General features: G+C 33.7%; 3 protein-coding genes across 4 annotated transcripts; 1 reads left to right on the plus strand and 2 right to left on the minus strand.

Annotated features, from left to right (window-relative positions):
* Positions 1-452: 452 nt before the first annotated feature.
* On the minus strand, positions 453-3,415 carry LOC120158498 (peptidyl-prolyl cis-trans isomerase CYP21-4-like). Of its 2 annotated transcripts, none has more exons than XM_039169325.1 (8): positions 3,255-3,415; positions 2,919-3,086; positions 2,788-2,827; positions 2,378-2,425; positions 2,203-2,288; positions 1,172-1,309; positions 887-1,037; positions 453-670 (listed from the first exon to the last, which is right to left on the minus strand). In XM_039169325.1, exons 2-8 carry the CDS (start codon positions 3,068-3,070, stop codon positions 584-586), a joined length of 702 nt encoding a protein of 233 aa, XP_039025256.1. In that variant the 5' UTR covers positions 3,071-3,086; positions 3,255-3,415; the 3' UTR covers positions 453-583. The 2 variants fall into 2 exon arrangements, with proteins under 2 accessions (XP_039025256.1, XP_039025251.1); XM_039169320.1 differs by having other exon boundaries at positions 2,378-2,428.
* An 8,395-nt stretch (positions 3,416-11,810) lies between these two features.
* LOC120158043 lies at positions 11,811-12,525 on the plus strand. Its single transcript, XM_039168987.1, has 2 exons — positions 11,811-12,017; positions 12,115-12,525. Exons 1-2 carry the CDS (start codon positions 11,931-11,933, stop codon positions 12,523-12,525), a joined length of 498 nt encoding a protein of 165 aa, XP_039024918.1. The 5' UTR covers positions 11,811-11,930.
* Positions 12,526-12,814: 289 nt separating this feature from the next.
* Positions 12,815-17,468, minus strand: LOC120158053 (protein GAMETE EXPRESSED 2-like). Its single transcript, XM_039168994.1, has 14 exons — positions 16,739-17,468; positions 16,319-16,645; positions 16,022-16,228; positions 15,881-15,951; positions 15,610-15,759; positions 15,180-15,480; positions 14,964-15,088; positions 14,659-14,876; positions 14,345-14,572; positions 14,005-14,234; positions 13,686-13,924; positions 13,450-13,609; positions 13,178-13,342; positions 12,815-13,082 (listed from the first exon to the last, which is right to left on the minus strand). The coding sequence occupies exons 1-14, from the start codon at positions 17,466-17,468 to the stop codon at positions 12,961-12,963; spliced, it is 3,273 nt and encodes a 1,090-aa protein (XP_039024925.1). The 3' UTR covers positions 12,815-12,960.
* Between the last annotated feature and the right edge of the window lie 1,503 nt (positions 17,469-18,971).

Consider the following 18,971-nt stretch of genomic DNA (forward strand, 5'->3'; position numbering starts at 1 on the left):
TGTTAGACCCTTTAAACAACATTCAGGGTTTAGATTTGGTTGCCCCTATAATAGATTTATGTAACATCTGATTCGGATTAATCACTTAATGGATTGGATTGTATAACTAATTATAATTTTGAATATTTTTTATATTTTATTTTCAGATTGTTTTGATTTTTTTTGTAATGATTAAAGATTGTTTTAGCATTTTTTATAAAAATATTGGAATTTTTATAATTATTTGAAATCAATTTCCTATATTTTTTAGAATCGAGTATGCATTAAATATAATCAAGCATGCATTAAATTTAATTAGGTATTGTTTCATTTAGAGTACTTATTTGATCGTAAATTTTTAAATAAAGAGACAATTGAAGTATACTTTCATGCCAGAATTATTTGATTTCTGCCTAATTTACGAAAGATCAATTATTATATAAATCATACACAAATATAAATAATTATGAACATGCTCAAAATATATATATATATATTTGTTAAACATGAATATGCTCAAAATATATTTTGACGTTGATGTTTAGACGAATATACAAAAGCAATGAACATAAACAAATCTTTACAGTGGTTAAAAAGAAAACCCTCAAATTTCTTGTCGCAGTGTCACATTGATGATCCCTTCAGGAGATGTAGGCCTGTAATGTCTATCGGTATCAACCTCTTCAATTTCCTAAACGCCCAACATTAAAGGTTTTGTGTGAGCATTTGTCTTTAATCATACAATTTAAAATTAATCGAACGAGTTTAAGTAATTTTCTAATCAAACTCAAGCTTAAAAGTAAGACTTGAATGAGCTCAAGCTAGACTTGGTGTTCTGAATTCGAATAGAGTAAAGTCGAATTTTACTCGATTAGATAATACCACTAAAAAAAGAACAAGTCTTTACCTGAACCACATCTTCGCCCTTGATGACTCGTCCGAACACAGTTAGTTTCTCGTTTAAATCCGGTATTGGTGCAGTTGTGATAAAAAGCTGAAATGCCTTGCCATCTTCTTTAATCTTTGTGGTTCCAACCATAAAAGCTTCATGTTTTAGACTGTTTTATCACGAGCAAAGATTTTGAGTTATAAAACACACACATACACAGCAAGGGCAAAGACACAAACACATATATAGACGTACACATACATACATAATATGCATGCCAAGAAAATGTAGATTAAAGATGACCTTATGGGGAGCCGCCTGTGAAGCTTTGTTTTTGATGTCCAATCTTCAATGCCTCCAAGTTCTTGTGAATGTCCTCCTAGAATCACATAGTTTTTTATCACGTGGTGGAAAGGCATGCCCTTGAAATGCCCCTTTTGACTGCAAAATCCATTCGGTTTAGGATCTTTGATGAATATGAATGACAAATATCGACTTATTATTGTGAAAATTAAACATCTTTCAAGAGTCATATCTAAGTATATATTCCAATATGCGTTGAACACCGATATCAGACATGAATATTTCAGAACAAAGACACCTGTGTAAATCTCTCTCGCCGACAAAAGAAAAAAGACATGCGATGCTATTAAATGAATCCAACTATTCCTATGGACCATATTATTCACATTTGGTAAAATCAGAAATTTAAAGAATCTTTAAAGAGTCGTATGTAAAACTTATATTTTGGTATGGGTTAACATGACTATCAAACATAATAACATACAGGGATGGACCGATGAGGGCAGCTGGGCAGTCACTTTCTTAAAAATTTTAAATTATCATATATTTTAAATTTTTTTATATTTTCTATTGATAATCTGATTTCATCGTTCCACTAACATAAAATTTTGCATAAATTCTTGAGAACCTATTATATCATCTTTAAATAATGGTGAAAATGAGCAATAAAAAGGATTAGGAATCTACAATCTCTTCTTCCTCTATAATGTATGATTCAATGTTAAGGGTATAAACTTTTAAAATATATTAGAAATTTAGGAGTATGAAATTAAAAAATTTTAAGGAATGTAAAACTAGATCAACAATATAAAATACAAAGAAAAAAGCTAAATTATATGAAAATTTGAAATTTTAAAAAAAATGGACTGCTCCAAAGACCACCTCTATTTATGTATCCAGCTCATACTAATTTAAAGGAAACAAGAAAAGGTCTAACTAACCTCGACTGTATTGCTCTGATCTTCGGTTTATTTTATGCATGTCTATACTCACACAAGAATCTGGTTATCATAAATATTCGATAAACTTACCACAAGTCAAGAAATTTGTCGACAGTCTCAGGAGAACCATCTTTGAAGAGTTCTATAGTTATATAGCCTTTTGATGTATTTAGAACCTGTAAAAGGAAAATGATTCAACATGGTAAAATGGTATAGAGAAACAACTAAACATGATTTATGCATTTACTCCATTGGAGGAACTTACAACATAGCCAGGCAGATCATACTTCTTTGAATCTGCAATCTCATCAACATGCTGAATCAAAAAATAAATTATTTAGCATTTTAACGAAGTACTAAAGCTGTAAATGAACAGACAATTCGATGACGAATTCGTGAACAGTTCAAGTTTTATTTATGTTCAAGAACAAATTTGTTTATGAATCACATCCAAAGCGTTTTCAAGATGTCATTTAAAGTTTGTTTTAATAGTTTATTAATGTCGACATGATTGGTTATATGTTTATAAACATATTTGTTTAGTGTTTACGGAAAAAATCGTTTGAATATAATTTTAATTTTTCTAATTTTTTTAAAAGATTAAAAAAAACTATCAAACATGAACAACGATCTGTTTGATTAAGCTGGATTTAAGTTTTGATGGGAAAAAATTACCTCATAATTTGACAATCCAGTTCCTATTTGATCCCTTGATCTGCAAGAATTAATAATTAAAATCGTTTTTCGCATAAATTAACTTTCAGATGAAATAAAAAACATATATGAAAAGCAGAGAACAAGCAAACCTTTGAGACCAATGCCTGGAAGTAGCAATCAAAGACGATAAAATCAATAGAACGATCAAGCTGCAAAAGAGAATCGTAACAACACCGATCCGAGGTGGCCTTTTCTGCATTTTGCTTTGAATTAACAAAGCCTGAGGTTTTATTCTTGCCATGAAAGCTTATCTTCAACTGTAGACAAACAAATCCCTATGAATCTGAAAATACTGAAATATTTACCCAAACCAAAAATGAAAAACAGAAACAGATTCGGAATATAATCACATCGAAGCAGATCCACTACTATTCCATCACCTGGAAAATTCGAACTGATAAAAAAAACTTTAGTTGAAAAGTTACCTTTGAAATTGATGGAGTTTGAGCTTTACCTGTTCTAAGGAGTAAGTTGGAAGACTTGGTTCAAAGGTTTGCTTTTAATCGTTTCTTAATCAGAGATTTAGGTGAAGGATTTGATTATTTTAAATGAGTCGCCATGAACGAGTCAACCAATTCCTCGCTGGAATTCGAATTTGTGGGTCTAATTTCAACGGTTGTGATCAGGAGTTTGATGTTGGCGCCATAGGTCCCACTGGCCTTACTTTTCCTCTCCTAACGCGTTAGATTTTTCTTCTTTTCAAATTTATTTGAATTCTTTCAATAAGTAGGTTAATTACAGAAAAACTTTAGACTATTGCCCAAAGTTTAATTTGATCACTAAATTTTTGAATATTTTAATTGAATCCATAAAGATGTGTATATTTGACATTTATTGGAAATATTTACCAATTTATTTTATTGCACAAAACATTCAAATTGTTCCTCAAAATTTAAATTAGTCCTTAAACTTCAAAAAAAATAAATAATTAAGACCACAAAGGATCAATCAATTCCTATCAATTTAGTTTTCAATCTAACGTTAAATTATAGTTAAAAAATTAAAAAGAATTAAATTTATATTTGACTAAATTTATTTTCAAAATTTACAAAACATACATTAACTTATATTTTGTTAGAAAAATGGATTTTGAACATTAAATGTTGTTAAGGGTGACATAGCATAAATTAATAAAAAAATATCTTATTTGACCCCTAAATTATAAACTAAATTCCATTTTGATATATATATTTTCAATATTTTTAAGTAACAAGTTCAAAAAATAAAGAAAATTTGGATTTTTAAAAATAAACAAAAACAAATTATTTTTTAAAAATCAATTTTTTTAAAAATATATATAATTTGAAAAAATTAGTTCATCAAATACATCAAACTTAACTAAATAATCAATATTTAACTTTTAATAACATATCAAATAATATATATGGTACAAACTCAATATCTATAATATGAATAAAAATAATATTTATTTTATTTACATCTATTTTGTTTTTAATTCAACAAACTTATATACAATTATTTTAGTTAAAATTAATAGTAAAATGAAATTTTAGTTACGGTTGAAGATTCAAATGAGATAAATTTTTTTATTATTAATTTAGCATATCACATCACTTATTTAATGATAATTAGTTGTATTGTGCTCATTTTGTAACAAAATTTAAAGTTTACAGAAGTCTTGAAAGTTTAATATTTAAAAAGATAATTTTAATATTGTTTAAAGATTATTTATGAATTTTATCTTATGATATTAACGGTAAATGATAATGCATGACATTCATTATCCTATTTAATATTATATATAAAACGTTTACAATATTTGACATTTGAATTTATTAATCTGATACTTCTTTAAATAACAATTATGATTATAAGTAGTAATTGATATGATTATAGTTATAAGGCTTTTAAACTTTTTTTAAAAATATCGTGTGCTTTTCGAATTATTTTTTACTTAATGTGGCATTCAAACTAAAAAAAAAGTTAATGTGATTTTTTGACCAACGATTTTTATCGGTGACTGTTACAATGCTAACATGACAGTTCACACTATTAATATAGCAGTCCATGATGGTTGACAATGTGACATGTGTTAAATTAGTTTTTTTTTATCAAGTTCAAGGATTAAATTGATTTTTTTAACTTCAATGATTTATTTAATCTTTTAAGAAGAAATATTTTAAATTTTAAATATAAATATATTTAAAAATAAATAAAATACCAAAACTTAAAAAAAATTACAATATATATATAATACTAAAAGTATTATTCATATAAATAAACATATATGAAATATGTGTTCATCAAACGTTTGATTCTAAGAATTAGTTTGGTATTGGTTTTGAGAACCTACTTTTTAAAAGTGTAGTATAAAAGAATTTTATAAAAATGCAGTTTAAAATTTAATTGATTAAAATTATTATTAAAAATTGATTTTGAAAATATAAAATATCAATTTTACACATTATATTGTAAATTAAAATATAACATTTAAATTCGATTTATACTTATTAGTACCATGATATATAAAATATAAAAATATTTTAAGATAATTCATTAATAATTTTTTATATATGGAATATTTTATTAAGAAATATAAAGTTTTTAACTGTTAATCTTTTCTGTCATGCTCTTTTTAAGTTTTGTTCTTTTATCCTGGCGGGATCTAAGCTGAGGATACCTTTTGTTTTAAATAGGTTCACGTCCTCCATGATTCACGAGTATTGTAAAAGGATTCTTGACAAACTCTCACTCGAACCCGAACAAAGAGGTCGTGCCGTACAGGTGAACAACGAAGATGTTGATTTAGATCGACGCAGACTTCCCGGTGAGTCCGTTTGTTATACGGATGCAAACCCTTTCCACGTCCGACTCCCGAAGCATGATAAGAGAAGGGTGGAAACTCAACTTCGAATGCCCAAAAAGAGAGTTAAATCGCCCTCGAGTGGAAAAACGTACAAAAGGTGACATATATATATCTTCACCCGAGAAATGTCTATCGGTCGATTCGGATTCAGATAATGTATCGGCAAAGTTGTCATCGCAATAGAATTGTAAAGATTCTGTTAAGCTTGGAAAGTTGGGTGGTGTAAGGAGCAGTCCAGGGAGCAAGAGGAGACGAAAGTCTCGATTGGTCGAAACCGTGGACGTGCAGTAGGCACTGTGACACAAAACATAGTATAGAATTTAGGGCAGTCTTCTATTGTTGCAGCAATTCAACACTTCCGCTGAAGAGCTGTGAATTGGTTTAGATTATTTGACAATGTTAGCTATGAATTTGTATTATTGGTGTAACTCAGTCGTAGGATGTTTTTTGTTCCAAATGGCTTGTATTAACACAGTACTACGACCTGTTTTCCTTGTAGATTTTGCACTCGTGTTATGTAATAATATAAACCATTTTACTTCATTAGCCACGTGGCTAATACTTTTGTCTACTGAGTCATACAACCTCCACGAGTTGCCCTGAGTTTGCCGAGTCTCCTGAGTACGTGATAAAAAGGTGAGGGCTTGAAATGATCTTAAAAATGTACTACTATCTTTGCCCATTCCTTTACGTTCAGCAACTTCAAGCTTAAAAGGAATAAAATTAGCCGTAAATCATGTTGATAATTTATAACACTCAGAAATTTTTATTGATACGAAATAAAATATTTTACAATGATACTATCTCAATATTACAATACTGCAATAATAGCTGCAGCTAGTTTAAAAACACAACCTCATTATTTTAAGCTTTACTAAACTCTCTCAATTCTCTCTATTTTTCTTTCTCTCACTCGTTACTTTGCTTTCACTCACTCTTGTATATTACACACACTACTCACTTATATATATATACTAGTAAACCGACTTATATGTTTCTACAATATTCTTGCCGCCTTATGTTTTGTTGTTATCTACTCATATTATAATTTCTAAATAATTCAAGAAGCTTCATTTTTTTATTTGACTTTTCAAACTCTTTTGTTGTTTTGTAATTCTTCTTGCCGACATGCACATATGATCCCCGTATTGCCATGTTTGTCTTCTTTATTGAGTTTGTCTTCTAACACTCCCCCTCAAACTCGATTTTCCATTCCAAGCTTTTCTTTTAGTCGGTTGAATATATCTGCTCTCAATGGTTTTGTGAAAATGTCTGCTATTTGATCTTCAGTTCTGCAGTAAATTAGCTCCACATTTTTGTTCTTCACCTGCTCTCGTATAAAATGATACTTTGTATCAATATACTTGCTTCGGCTATGGGAGACTGGATTCTTAGCAAGGGAAATTGTAGACTTGTTGTCGACATAGATTGTAATTGGTTCTTCTTGTGCCAAATTTAGCTCGTTCAAAATATTCTTTAACCACATTGCTTGGCAAGTGCACGCTGCTGCGGCTATGTATTCTGCTTCACATGTTGAAAGAGCTACCGTTTGTTGTTTCTTTGATGACCATGAAAATACTTTGACATATCTGAGGATTCTTTTTGCTGCAATCCAATGATCTTGTTTCGGATTCTCCATGAATCTGCTTACCAATCCCACAGCGTATATTATGTCTGGTCATGTGATAGTCAGATACCTTAGACTTCCAACGATGCTTTTAAACAACGTCAGATTCATTTGCTCTCTTGTTGAATTCACACTTAATTTGACTCCTGGTTCTGCTGGAGTGGCTACCGGCTTGCAATCTTCCATTCTGAATTTTCTTAAAATTTCTTCTGCATACTTCTTTTGTGATATAAATATTCCTTCTTGCATTTGCTTCACTTCAACTCCAAGAAAGTATGACATTTCTCCAATATCTGTCATTTCAAATTCTTTAGTCATAACTTTCTTAAAATCATTGAACATACCTGGATTATTTCCTGTGAAAATCATGTCGTCCACATATAAGCACACGATCATGATATCACCGTCTTCATTTTTCTTTGTGTATAAAGCATGCTCATATAGACTCTTCATGACCCCATTTCTCTGGAAATATTCATCAATTCTCGTGTTCCATGCTCTCGGGGCTTGCTTCAGACCATATAGAGCTTTCTTCAATCTGTAAACTGTCTTCATGTCCCTTTTTAATGTATCCAGGTGGTTGCTCAATATAAACTTATTCTTCTAGGTAGCCATTTAGAAATGCTAACTTCACATCCATCTGGTAAATTTTCCATCCTTTTTGTGCTGCAACTGTTGTGAGAAGTTTAATGGTCTCGATCCTTGCTACTGGAGAAAATACTTCATCATAGTCTATTCCTTGTCTTTGCTTATAGCCTTTGACAACTAGCCTCACTTTGTGCTTCTCGACCTTTCCTTCTTTATTGGTCTTTTTCTTGTAAACTCATTTTACTCCAATTGGGTTATGACCTTCTGGTTATCTTGTTAGCTCTCATGTATTATTTCTTTCTATTGATGTAACTTCTTCATCCATTGCATTCCTCCATTTGTCATCTTCAACCGCTTCTTCGTATGTTATTGGATCACTGTTCACAAGTAAGCAGAAAAGTGAAACATTATTTAGTTCATAATCGTTGTACCTTTCTGGCATTCTTCTCTCTCTTGTGGATCTTCGAACTTCTGTGGGAGGTACTTCAGGATCTTCTATTATGTTGCTGGCATCGCTGCTGCTGTTTGACGACGATGGTACATTTTGTTGAGGACCTTGATCATCAGCTTGTTCATCTTGATTGATAAGATCATCATCTTTAAAAAGCAGTCCTTCAACTTTCTTTTCCTCTTTGCTCCATCTCCAATAATCTGCTTCATCGAACTCAACATCTCTTGAAATTATTATCTTCTTTGTAAGAGGATTATATAATCTGTAAGCTTTGCTCCTTTCATCATAGCCAATGAAAATACATTTTTCTTCTATGTCATCAAGCTTCTTTCTGGTCTGTTCAGGAACGTGGGCATATGTGATGCATCCAAAAATATTGAGGTGTCCAACTCCTGGTTTCTGTCCATTCCATGTTTCGTTTGGTGTCATATACTTCACGCTTTTTATTGGACATTTGTTCAATAGGTAAACTGCACATCAAACTACTTCAGCCTAGAAATTTCTCGGTAGTTGCTTGCCTTTTATCATGCTTCTTGCCATGTCCAGGATTGTGCGGTTCTTTCTTTCTGCAACTCCATTTTGTTGTGGCGTGTATCTGGCTGTCAGCTGATGGATGATGCCATGTTCTTTGCAGAATTCTTCAAATAACTTTGATGTATATTCGACTCCTCTATCTGATCTGAGTATCTTCAAATATTGACCGCTTTGTTTTTCCACCATTGCTTTGAATTCTTTCAATTTTTCCAGCGCTTCTGACTTTTCTTTCAATATGTAAATCCAACATTTCCTACTAAAATCATCAATAAAAGTTAGGTAGTACCTGTTACCTCCAAGCGATGATATGTTAAAAGGACCGGCTATATCTGTGTGTACTATCTCCAGCGGTCTTCGGGCACGCCAGGATCTACCAACTTCAAAGCTTTGTTTATGTTGCTTTCCTTTGATGCAAGCCTCACATAATTGATTTAGAGGGTTGATCTCTGGTAGACCTTTCACCATGCTTGTTTTTTATGACAGCTTCAAACCAGAAAATCCAAGATGTCCATATCTTAGATGCCACAGTCATGAATCATCTTTGATTGCGGTCTTTATGCACTTGACTTCTCCCAACTTGATATCAATTGTAAAGAGACGATTTCGAGTCATATCAGCTTGGGCTATCAATTCTCCTTCTTTATTTTTGATGGCAAGCGAGCGGTTCTTCATCTACACTTCATATCCTTTTTACAGGAGTTGACCAAGATTGATGATATTGCTTTTCAAAGCAGGTACATAATAAACATCTGAAATATATTTCTTTTCTCCATTTCACTGAGTAATCATGACTTCGCATTTTCCTTTTATTTCTGCATGCGAGTCATTTCCGAACGTTACTCGCCCATGAACTGTTTCATCTAATTTCACAAACAGTTCCATTTGACCACATATATGGTTGCTGGCACAATTATCAAGATATCAAATATTTTTCTTGAATTCCTCATTTCCTTTATAAGTGAGGAATACATGAGATTTTTCAATTTTTTCTTCTTGAGCTGCTGCTACGTTATTTCTTTCTTTTTGTTTAGGAGCAGATCTACACTCATAACTATAATGACCATACTTATTGCAATTATAACATTGTACCTGGAATTTACTTCCTTGTTGATATCTGCCCATATCTCGGCCTCTGAATCCTCGTCCACGGCCTGATATTGGATTGCTTTCACTTATTTGAACGGTGCTATATGATCGGCCACCACGTCCACGAGTTGCTCGTCCTTCTCTGTATCTTCCACGATAACCGCCATGATTTCCTCGACCTCGTGTGTAGCTGCTGCTAGCTTCTCCTTCGTTGACATTCATCTTTCTTTGTAGAGCTTGCTCTAAATTTTCTGAATATTCATTTTGTTTTATTTTCTGCTCATGGGCTTGAAGTGAACCCACAAGCTCATCAATCGATATTTGGGATAAATCTTTCGATTCTTCGATTTCCACCACCACGTAATCGAATTTTCTTGTCAATGACCGCAAATTTTTTTCCATCACTCTAACATCATCGAGTGATTCACCATTTCTTTTCATTTCATTTAAGACCGCTTTCACACGGCTAATATAATCATCAATGTTTTCTGTATTTTTCATTTTTAACATCTCAAACTCAGCTCGGAGAGTTTGTAAGCGTACATTTTTTTGCTTTTTCGGCACCTTATAGAGATTTTTGCAAAATCTCCCACGCTTGTTTTGCGGTCTTCGCATCAGAAATTTTTTCAAAGGTAGATTCGTCAACTCCTTGAAAAATAAAGAACAATGCTCTTTTATCTTTTCTCCGGGATTCCTTCAATACTTTCTTTTCTTCATTGGCCAGGGCTGCTTTTGTTGCTGCATTTTCAGGCTCGGTGTAACCATCCTCGATGATATCCCAACAATCTTGGGAGCCTAGTAACACCTTCATTTGAATGCTCCAATTGCCGTAATTCGTCTTTGTCAATCTCGGGATTTGAGGTTGAATCATGTTGGCCATCTTCTCCACCACGTTGAACTCGAACCAAGCTCCGAGGCCACTTGTTGAAAACGTAGATGGGCTCACGAAAATTTATAACACTCAGAAATTTTTATTGATACGAAACAAAATATTTTACAATGACACTACCTTAATATTACAATACTGCAATACTAGCTGCAACTAGTTTACAAACACAACCTCACTATTTTAAGCTTTGCTAAGCTCTCTCAATTCTCTCTATTTTTCTTTCTCTCACTCGTTACTTTGCTTTCACTCACTCTTGTATATTACACGCACTACTCACTCATATATATATATATACTAGTAAATCGAGTTATATGTTTCTACAATATTCTTACCGCCTTATGTTTTGTTGTTATCTACTCATATTATAATTTCTAAATAATTCAAGAAGCTTCATTTTTTTATTTGACTTTTCAAACTCTTTTGTTGTTTTGTAATTCTTCTTGTCGACATGCACATATGATCCCCATATTGTTATTGAGTTTGTTTTCTAACAAATCAACAATTTAATGATATTTAAAGAATCATTGGGTTGTTGATGTGGAAATTAAAAGAGTAATAATTTAAAAATTTCACAATTACCGTTAAAAATAATAAAAAATCACATCAATATTATTATTAATTTTTTAACTATGTATTATTAAAACATAAATAAAACAAAATGTTGATTTAAAAAAATAATTGGATGACCAAAAAAAATTAAGTAATAAATGTGTGGTTAAATAGGGAATTTACCCAATAAATTATTGGTAAACAACATTGGAAATCCAAAAAGAAAACTAAAATATTAGTAGTTGTTGGCATTTACTCTAGTTTTGGTGAATTATGACGTGTGGCAGTTTTAATATAGGACTAATAATGTTCTATCAATTTTATTATTATTTAAATAATAAAATTGATAAAAAAATTACTAAAATTAATATTATTTTTAACGATTTTATTAGCGTTTTATTGGTTTTGGGAAAGTGGTATTCAGTTCCCTACGGGCATTCCCACCTTGAGCCCCAAAAGATCAAATCTCATCCCCCTTCTTTATAAACTTCCCCATTTCTTTATCTTCTCCAACAGAGTTTGAAAAAAGATTGAAACTGTTCAGTAAACAATGTCAAACAAGTCACCAATCTTCCCAATGCCACAACATCACCACTTCAATGACTATGGTTTTCATCCCCAAAGCCACCATTTCCAGGTTCTCAAATTCCTCCCAAAGCTTCTCTCTTTCCTCTCATTGCTTCTTTCTTTACTAACCCTTTTCTTGTTTTCGCTCAAAAACAAGAAAAAGCCAGGTTTTGGAACAATCAAGGAACCACAAGAAAGATACGACAAGAACAGTTGGTGTTGTACAGTTCAAGCTTCAAAAACCCTTTTCAGAAGACGACCAAAGCAATCCACAAAAGGCTAAAACGAAGGGATATTGGTGGAGAAACGCCCTCTTGTTCTTCAGTAGGAAGAAATGGGCTTCTAATGACGATGATCCAGGGAGTGTTAAAGCTTCAAGGGGTTTGGTTTTGGGACCCCTTTACATGACCGACGCCGGCGGAAGTGATTGGACCTCTCCTGGTCGAACCATTAGGCAGTCGCATTCCAGCCCTTTGGCAGGAATCTCAACCCCTTATATTAGTCTCAAGGAAGTTAACATGGAACAACAACAATACAGAGTTTCTACATCTTCCTTGCCTATATATGTAGTCACTTAAAACCCATTTTTTAAAGCTTAGTTCATCATTCATTTTGGGTTGTGGAAACCGGAAAATTGCGAAGTGAAGTGTTTCATAAGTTCCTTTTAATGGATGAGATGATTTGGTCCTCCATTTTTGGTTTGATTTATGCAAAACTAATGAACTCCTGTTTTGAATTAAGATTTATTGCTGGTATCTTTCCTCCTTCCACTTCTGAAATCATTTTAAGTGCAACCATTTATCTGTCCTGATCTAGGGATGAACACGTTATTTTATCTTATCTTAGAGGATTAACTTATACAGTTCAAAACACACACAGTATTTTATCTTATCTTAGAGGATTAACTTGAACAATTCAAAAGACGTAAATAAATTAACAATAAAAAATACAAATAAAATTTAAGTGAGAATTTGAATTTTTCCACCTTCTCGTTTGCATTTCTCGGTCCATCCCTACGTGGACCTATTTTGAGAATCGATTGGACCGGTGAATGTGGGATTATTGTCAAAAGATGATGCCCGACGACCAGGGCAAGTTGCATGTGGATCATCATTCCATGTCTTAAATTGAATGTCTGATCAAATCTTTTGAGTTATTACAAGGGAACATCATTAAAATGTAATGGAACATGGAACTAAAGACTGTTTTAAGGCATGCTTGCTTGCTTACAGTTTTTGTCTGCAAGTTCTGCTTCTTCGATAGGCTCAGAATTTCTGGGGCTTTGTCTTCTTATCTCGTTCACAAGAAGAATTACACATTTGCAAGTGAAGAACACCATCATCAATCCAAGTGAAAACACCAAAATGAATTCAATCACTATAACCGATTCCAGAGCTGTCGCCACCAAAACCCCAACAGTTTGATAATCAGTTTATCACTTCGAATCTGTATTCGGCACATATCCGGACATAACTATAAGGATATGGGGAAGAACAACTTACTACGAATTGTCGATGAGCTCATCGGTTTCCCTTTGATCAGATTTACGGTAGCCTCCACGACCAAAGGCTTCGTTATCCTATCGATACAATCGGAGTGACATCCATAACGTCCTAAATCGTTTACTTTCACTGTTAAAACCGCAGCGTCATGTCCTCCTCCCTGAAAGAAAGACCAGATGATTAATCCAATCCTTCCCTATGTACATATAGTAGCTGCAGAATATGATAAGTTTTACGTAGTAGGATAAGTGTTGCATGACTGTGTTGCAATCGATGATCGATGCTCGGAATCTTATTCCGATAGCTCTGACTACGAACTGTTTCGAGATGGTAACATATGTTTGAAGAGGTTGCCATTGATAACTGTTCTTCGACTTCAGTTCAGTCGAATCTACAAGAGCAGCCGGTAGTGTTGCTAGCAAATATCCATCACTAACTTCCATCGAAAACGCCAGTTCAAAGCCTGACTCACCCCCTAAAATTTTGAATCAGCACGGTGTTACTCGGACTCGAGTATTGTGTCCTAATCGTAGTTTAAGCATTTCAAAGACTTACCAGTGACATTAAGAACATCCGGATCACCGATGGAGAACGGAAACCGATCTGTTTCTTTGTTGAACAACAAAGATTCATCCCTAGTGTTCTTCAACACAATGAATTCAGGAACGTTAACATATGGAGGATCATTAATGGGATCCACTACTACTTGAACATCCAAGTCATTAACTCCATTTCGGTTCCTGGCCGATACTCGAAGGGTGTCGTTCCCCGAAAAATTCCCATTCCTTGTATGATGAAAGTCATTGGAAAGTTATATCCTTGTATTCATGTCCGAAAATTGGAAAAAAAGTACAGGTAAAACAGAAAACATGCAATCGAATTCGATGATTAGTACCCAAGATACTGAATTGACTGAAGGGAAAAATTGATCACTTCTAAACGTCCTTCAATGGTCAGATTGGTTCCTTTCTCGTCTCCTTTATTCACAGAAAATTCACTCCAAATCGGCTGCCAAAACTGCATTGACATAGTTGATAGAAATATTGTTCCATACATGGCACTGAGAATGACCGAGATATTCTCTGTCGGATCTGAATATTTCAATTCGAAGCCATTGTAACCACTGCAAACAGTGAGCTAAGAGTTCAGTTCTTGTGAAAAACAATGACTGATACGAGCCATGAATTCGAGACAAAGCATGAACTATACCCGAATCTCGGACTTATGAGATCTTCAGTTGCCTGCAATTGGCTTGGAAAAGAAACAAACTGAGGTGGAATGGTGAGTACAGATATTTTGACAGTAGCAGTAGCAAGGTCACCATTGATGTTTGATATTGTATATAGGAAAGAATCATTCCCAAAATAGTCTTTATAAGGTGTATATCTAAAGAGCATTCCATATTGCAGAAGTGAACCGTGAATTGGCTGCAAAAAACATAATATTGCATGTTAACAGGGAGTAAGAGCGGAAAAGATTCTCGGAATTTGACATCGATTGAATTTCAACCTTACTTTTGAGAATTCGACAACGCTTGCATTGGCACCAGCAAAGTAGTCATTTTCCAACACATCGAACGCGATTGACTCGTCCTCCCAAAGGGAGATTATATCATCATATGCTTTAGGAAAATATTCACCTGTCAGGCATTAGAAGCAAAGATTTGTATCATCATAGTCTTGTGTATCATAGTCTTGTGTTACTTGAATAACACGGCAATGCTAACTTACTTCCGTACACGTTAATCGCGAAAGGGCAGGGCGAGAAATGGTTTCCTTCGAACAATACACACATCTCGTAAGTGCCGACTTCCATGGCAAGATAGTGACCTATGTATGAACCATCATTGTTATCCACAAACATCCAGGTCGAGAAACCTGGCTTCTCAACTGAAGTAAGCACTATTCTTAGCTTCGAAGTTTCAGAAACAACGGGATTTGAAAACAAATCCATCAACTGTACTACTATTTCATTTCGAACCAGCTTGGGTGCCTTGGGAGCAAATTTCACCACTCCTGAGACTGATATTAACTTGACCTGTCAGTAAAAAAGTATAAAATCATTCAGTTTCCAAGTACAATCATGTGAACCATATCAAACTAGATGAGGCTCGGGAGGGTTCGAGTTTTTGAGGTTTGAATCCGTAACATAAACTCGAACAATTGTACCTGGTTTTACTTCCTTTGTGAATGGACTACCATCATTTAGGATAATATTTCCACAAAACACATAAATTCTATAGATCCCACTCTTCTGAGGAGTATACATGACATTGAATGCAGTAGCCCAAACTGTCAAGCTTCTAGGAGACTGAGTTTAGAATCAAACTGTCATTAAAATCTCAAACATACATAAATACATGCATGCATACATGATACGTGCATACATGCATACATACATACAGAGTTACAGAAAAAAACGCAGTTCTTACAGTGTTGTTTAGGCCCGTGGATGGAACAGGAGCAAGTTTGGTTTCACTTGTAGCAATGTCGGGCAATTCTCCTGCTAAGATAAGTCTGTTTATTAAATTAAATGAAACCGAAACGTGGGTAAATTGCTTGAACATACATACCATTACTGATCTGTGTAGGATATATAGTAGGCAAGACGGATGTGGAATCGATTTTCCTTTCAATTTCTACTTGAAGTCTTTCTACTTCCACCGGGGACGGATACTGGAAGGCGTCGCGGAGATAAACCGAAAACTGTGCCACTTCCCCAGAAACAGAAGTATTTAAACCAGTCCCATTGACGATACTCTCTACTCCATCGCAATAACCTATTCGAATAGGTGTCGGACATTGATACTCAAGGAAAAATATGAATCCGGGTAACATAGAAGTAGAATGAACAACCTCAAGTAACGCACCTACAAAGACAGTATAAGCAAATGGCATATAGGAAATGCTTTTGTTGTGCTTCATATCAGAAATGGTAAGCAAGAAGTTCCCTGCTTTCGACATGCTGAAAGAAAACAGCTGAACCCCGGGTTCTACTTCTTCGAACTGCAAATCCGTTACAGGAATCGACAAATTCGTATCTTCCTCAATAACATCTGCGTCAAATTCATACAATCCCGGAACAAGGTTCCGGTATCGATCTTGCTGGTATACAAGTATTTCCATCTTGGAAAAGATTTGCCATGCATTGAATTCAAATCTCCATTTGGCCGCACAATTGGAGACATCTAAAGGTCCTGCAAAAGCCGGATCGAGTTTAGGGATACATGTTAAACTCGTATCTAACACTTACACTCGAGTCCGAGTAACATTAAAGTAAAACAAATCACCTGGATTTACCTTGAATGGTAATGGAGAGCCATTCAAGGTCTGGTTTGCTCCTTGGATATTCAACAGGAAGTTTCCTGCTATAACAACCATGAACTCCATTATGATATAACCAAATTCATTCCAAGCCATGGACGTGATATTTAATAAACTCGAAACCGAGCCATTTTCATGGAGAGCAGTCACCGAGATGTTATAAGAACTCGGTTCTTTGTCCGTCGAAGTTATGTTATTTCCGAATGCGTCTTTCAGAAGAATCAAAATCGGAACTGTCGAACCAGCTTCGAATTCATCCCAGAATGCTAACCAGGAAGCAACACTGACAGAAGGGTACACAGGACCTGGTTCAACAGTGAAATGAAGAGAAGAATCCATAACTTTGAAAGGGTCATCATTGATGATGACATTGAATAAACCTGCAAGGATTGGGACAAAGACAATCTGCCAAGTACTAGGATCGCCATTGATGTCAAGAAAAACACCAGATATGTAAGAACTGTTCCCTGTCTTCCCATTCACTGTAATAAAGGGATTGAAAGCAGTTCTATTGAGTGAAGCATTTGCTTTACTATCGAAATTCCCCAGGACTTTGATTTTGATAGTTGCAGTTTCACCAGCTTTGAATACATCCTTGTCATCCAACCAACTGAATGCAAATTGTGGTACTAATGCAGAAGAAGATGAGAATAATGTGAGGGTTGAAATTAAAATTAAGTGAAATTTGGCCGTCATGATTAAAGAAATTCAAAAGATTGTTGCCATTGGTTCTTTTCTTGAGGAATATAAATGATGACAGTTATTGAAAGGGTTGTTTATCACTTGTTTGACACGCGTTGTTAAGATTAAACTAGGCCATTGGATTTCTGTAACGGTTACTGACAGTTGCTGGCGGTTGCTGGCGGTTGCTGGCAATAACTATAGAAGATTTATATCTAAACTTTGGTTACCAACAATATGCATGTATTTTGCATCATGAATCATTAGTATGTTGAGAGGTTTGACGTCGCAGTGGATGACTTGGACGTGACATTCTTCGTGCAAGTAAAAGATCCCTCTGGGCCTCTGGCTATGTTCAATATTGTCGTAACCGTCTTTCGGTTGGACCCCGGAATTGGGCTTCGACTTAGGAAAAAGTGGATTGGAGTCGCCACCGATCATTTATTTAAAAATAAATGGGTTGACCGGGTACCTTATTTCTTACCTAATCTGCGTCTTACCAAAGATGTGTCGGATTCGGGAGTCGGTTACAGTCAAGGAAGGGTTAGCACCCTTGAACTGCCCTTTCGGTACTGTGTAATTTCCAGTTGTCTTTAATTAAGAAAATCGTAATTTTAAATTGGAAGGTAAAATATCGATCCGATTACTTACAATTGATTGACTTGAAAGTGAACCTTTTAGGAGCCGAACGTATATTAGAAAAGGTGATGAAAATGAATTAAAATTGAAAGATAAAGAAAACGAAACAAAGAACAAAAATAACAATAGATGATACACCAAAAGTAACATAATCGTCATGGAGATATAGAACATGAAGGAAATAAAAATGAAGACAAGTATGACAACATGTGATATGATAAAAAAGAAAGAATAAAGAAATAAGAAAACAAGACCCAATAAAACGGAAAAAAGAAAGGAATAAATAAATAAATAGAACATAATAAAGGTGAAATAAGATAGTATATAAATGTAAAGCGATAAGAATTAAATAAAACGTACATATGTATATAAAAAATGTAAAATAGTAGCGTATAAGGTAAAATTAATAAAAAAAAACATATAATAGTATTAATTCCATATATATATAATAGCTAAATATGAGAGAGAGGGAAAAATATATAATAATAATAGAAAAATTAAATAATTATAGTAATACAAAAGTAAGGAAATAATAAGATAAAATACAAAACATATATATATAATAACGTTTAAACAAGATATTAGTATAAAACAAAAAGAAAGATGCAAAATGAAATGAAAATAAAAAGAAGTACGAACGATAATATATCTACGTGTATATATAAGAAATAATGAAAAATGGTATAATATAACAAATAAATAAACACCAAAAAAATAAATATATTTTAGTATGTATATATATAATAAGGATCGGGATGAAAAGAAAAGCAAATCAAGTGGCCAATTTGAAAGTAAATCGGAATTTAAAATCGGATTTGGGACCAAAATAACGAGCCTTCAAGGAAGGAGGGACCGAAAGAGTAGTTTACCCTAATTTAT

The sequence above is a fragment of the Hibiscus syriacus genome, unplaced genomic scaffold (assembly GCF_006381635.1).
Source record: "Hibiscus syriacus cultivar Baekdansim isolate YM2019G1 unplaced genomic scaffold, ASM638163v2 tig00002841_pilon, whole genome shotgun sequence".
NCBI classification, from domain to species: Eukaryota; Viridiplantae; Streptophyta; class Magnoliopsida; order Malvales; family Malvaceae; genus Hibiscus; species Hibiscus syriacus.

Bases quoted from the DNA above. Each gene is read 5' to 3' on its own strand.
- LOC120158043 (XM_039168987.1), top strand. From the start codon at position 11,931: ATGTCAAACAAGTCACCAATCTTCCCAATGCCACAACATCACCACTTC. The intron at 12,018-12,114 runs GTTCTCAAATTC...AGAAAAAGCCAG, and splicing joins CCCAAAGCCACCATTTCCAG to GTTTTGGAACAATCAAGGAA.
- LOC120158053 (XM_039168994.1), bottom strand. From the start codon at position 17,468: ATGACGGCCAAATTTCACTTAATTTTAATTTCAACCCTCACATTATTC. The intron at 16,229-16,318 runs GTGCGTTACTTG...CTATTCGAATAG, and splicing joins TGCTTATACTGTCTTTGTAG to GTTATTGCGATGGAGTAGAG. The intron at 15,760-15,880 runs GTAAGAACTGCG...TTCTAAACTCAG, and splicing joins CCACGGGCCTAAACAACACT to TCTCCTAGAAGCTTGACAGT.
- LOC120158498 (XM_039169320.1), bottom strand. From the start codon at position 3,070: ATGGCAAGAATAAAACCTCAGGCTTTGTTAATTCAAAGCAAAATGCAG. The intron at 2,828-2,918 runs GTTTGCTTGTTC...TAATTCTTGCAG, and splicing joins TCCAGGCATTGGTCTCAAAG to ATCAAGGGATCAAATAGGAA. The intron at 671-886 runs GTAAAGACTTGT...TTGGGCGTTTAG, and splicing joins AGGGCGAAGATGTGGTTCAG to GAAATTGAAGAGGTTGATAC.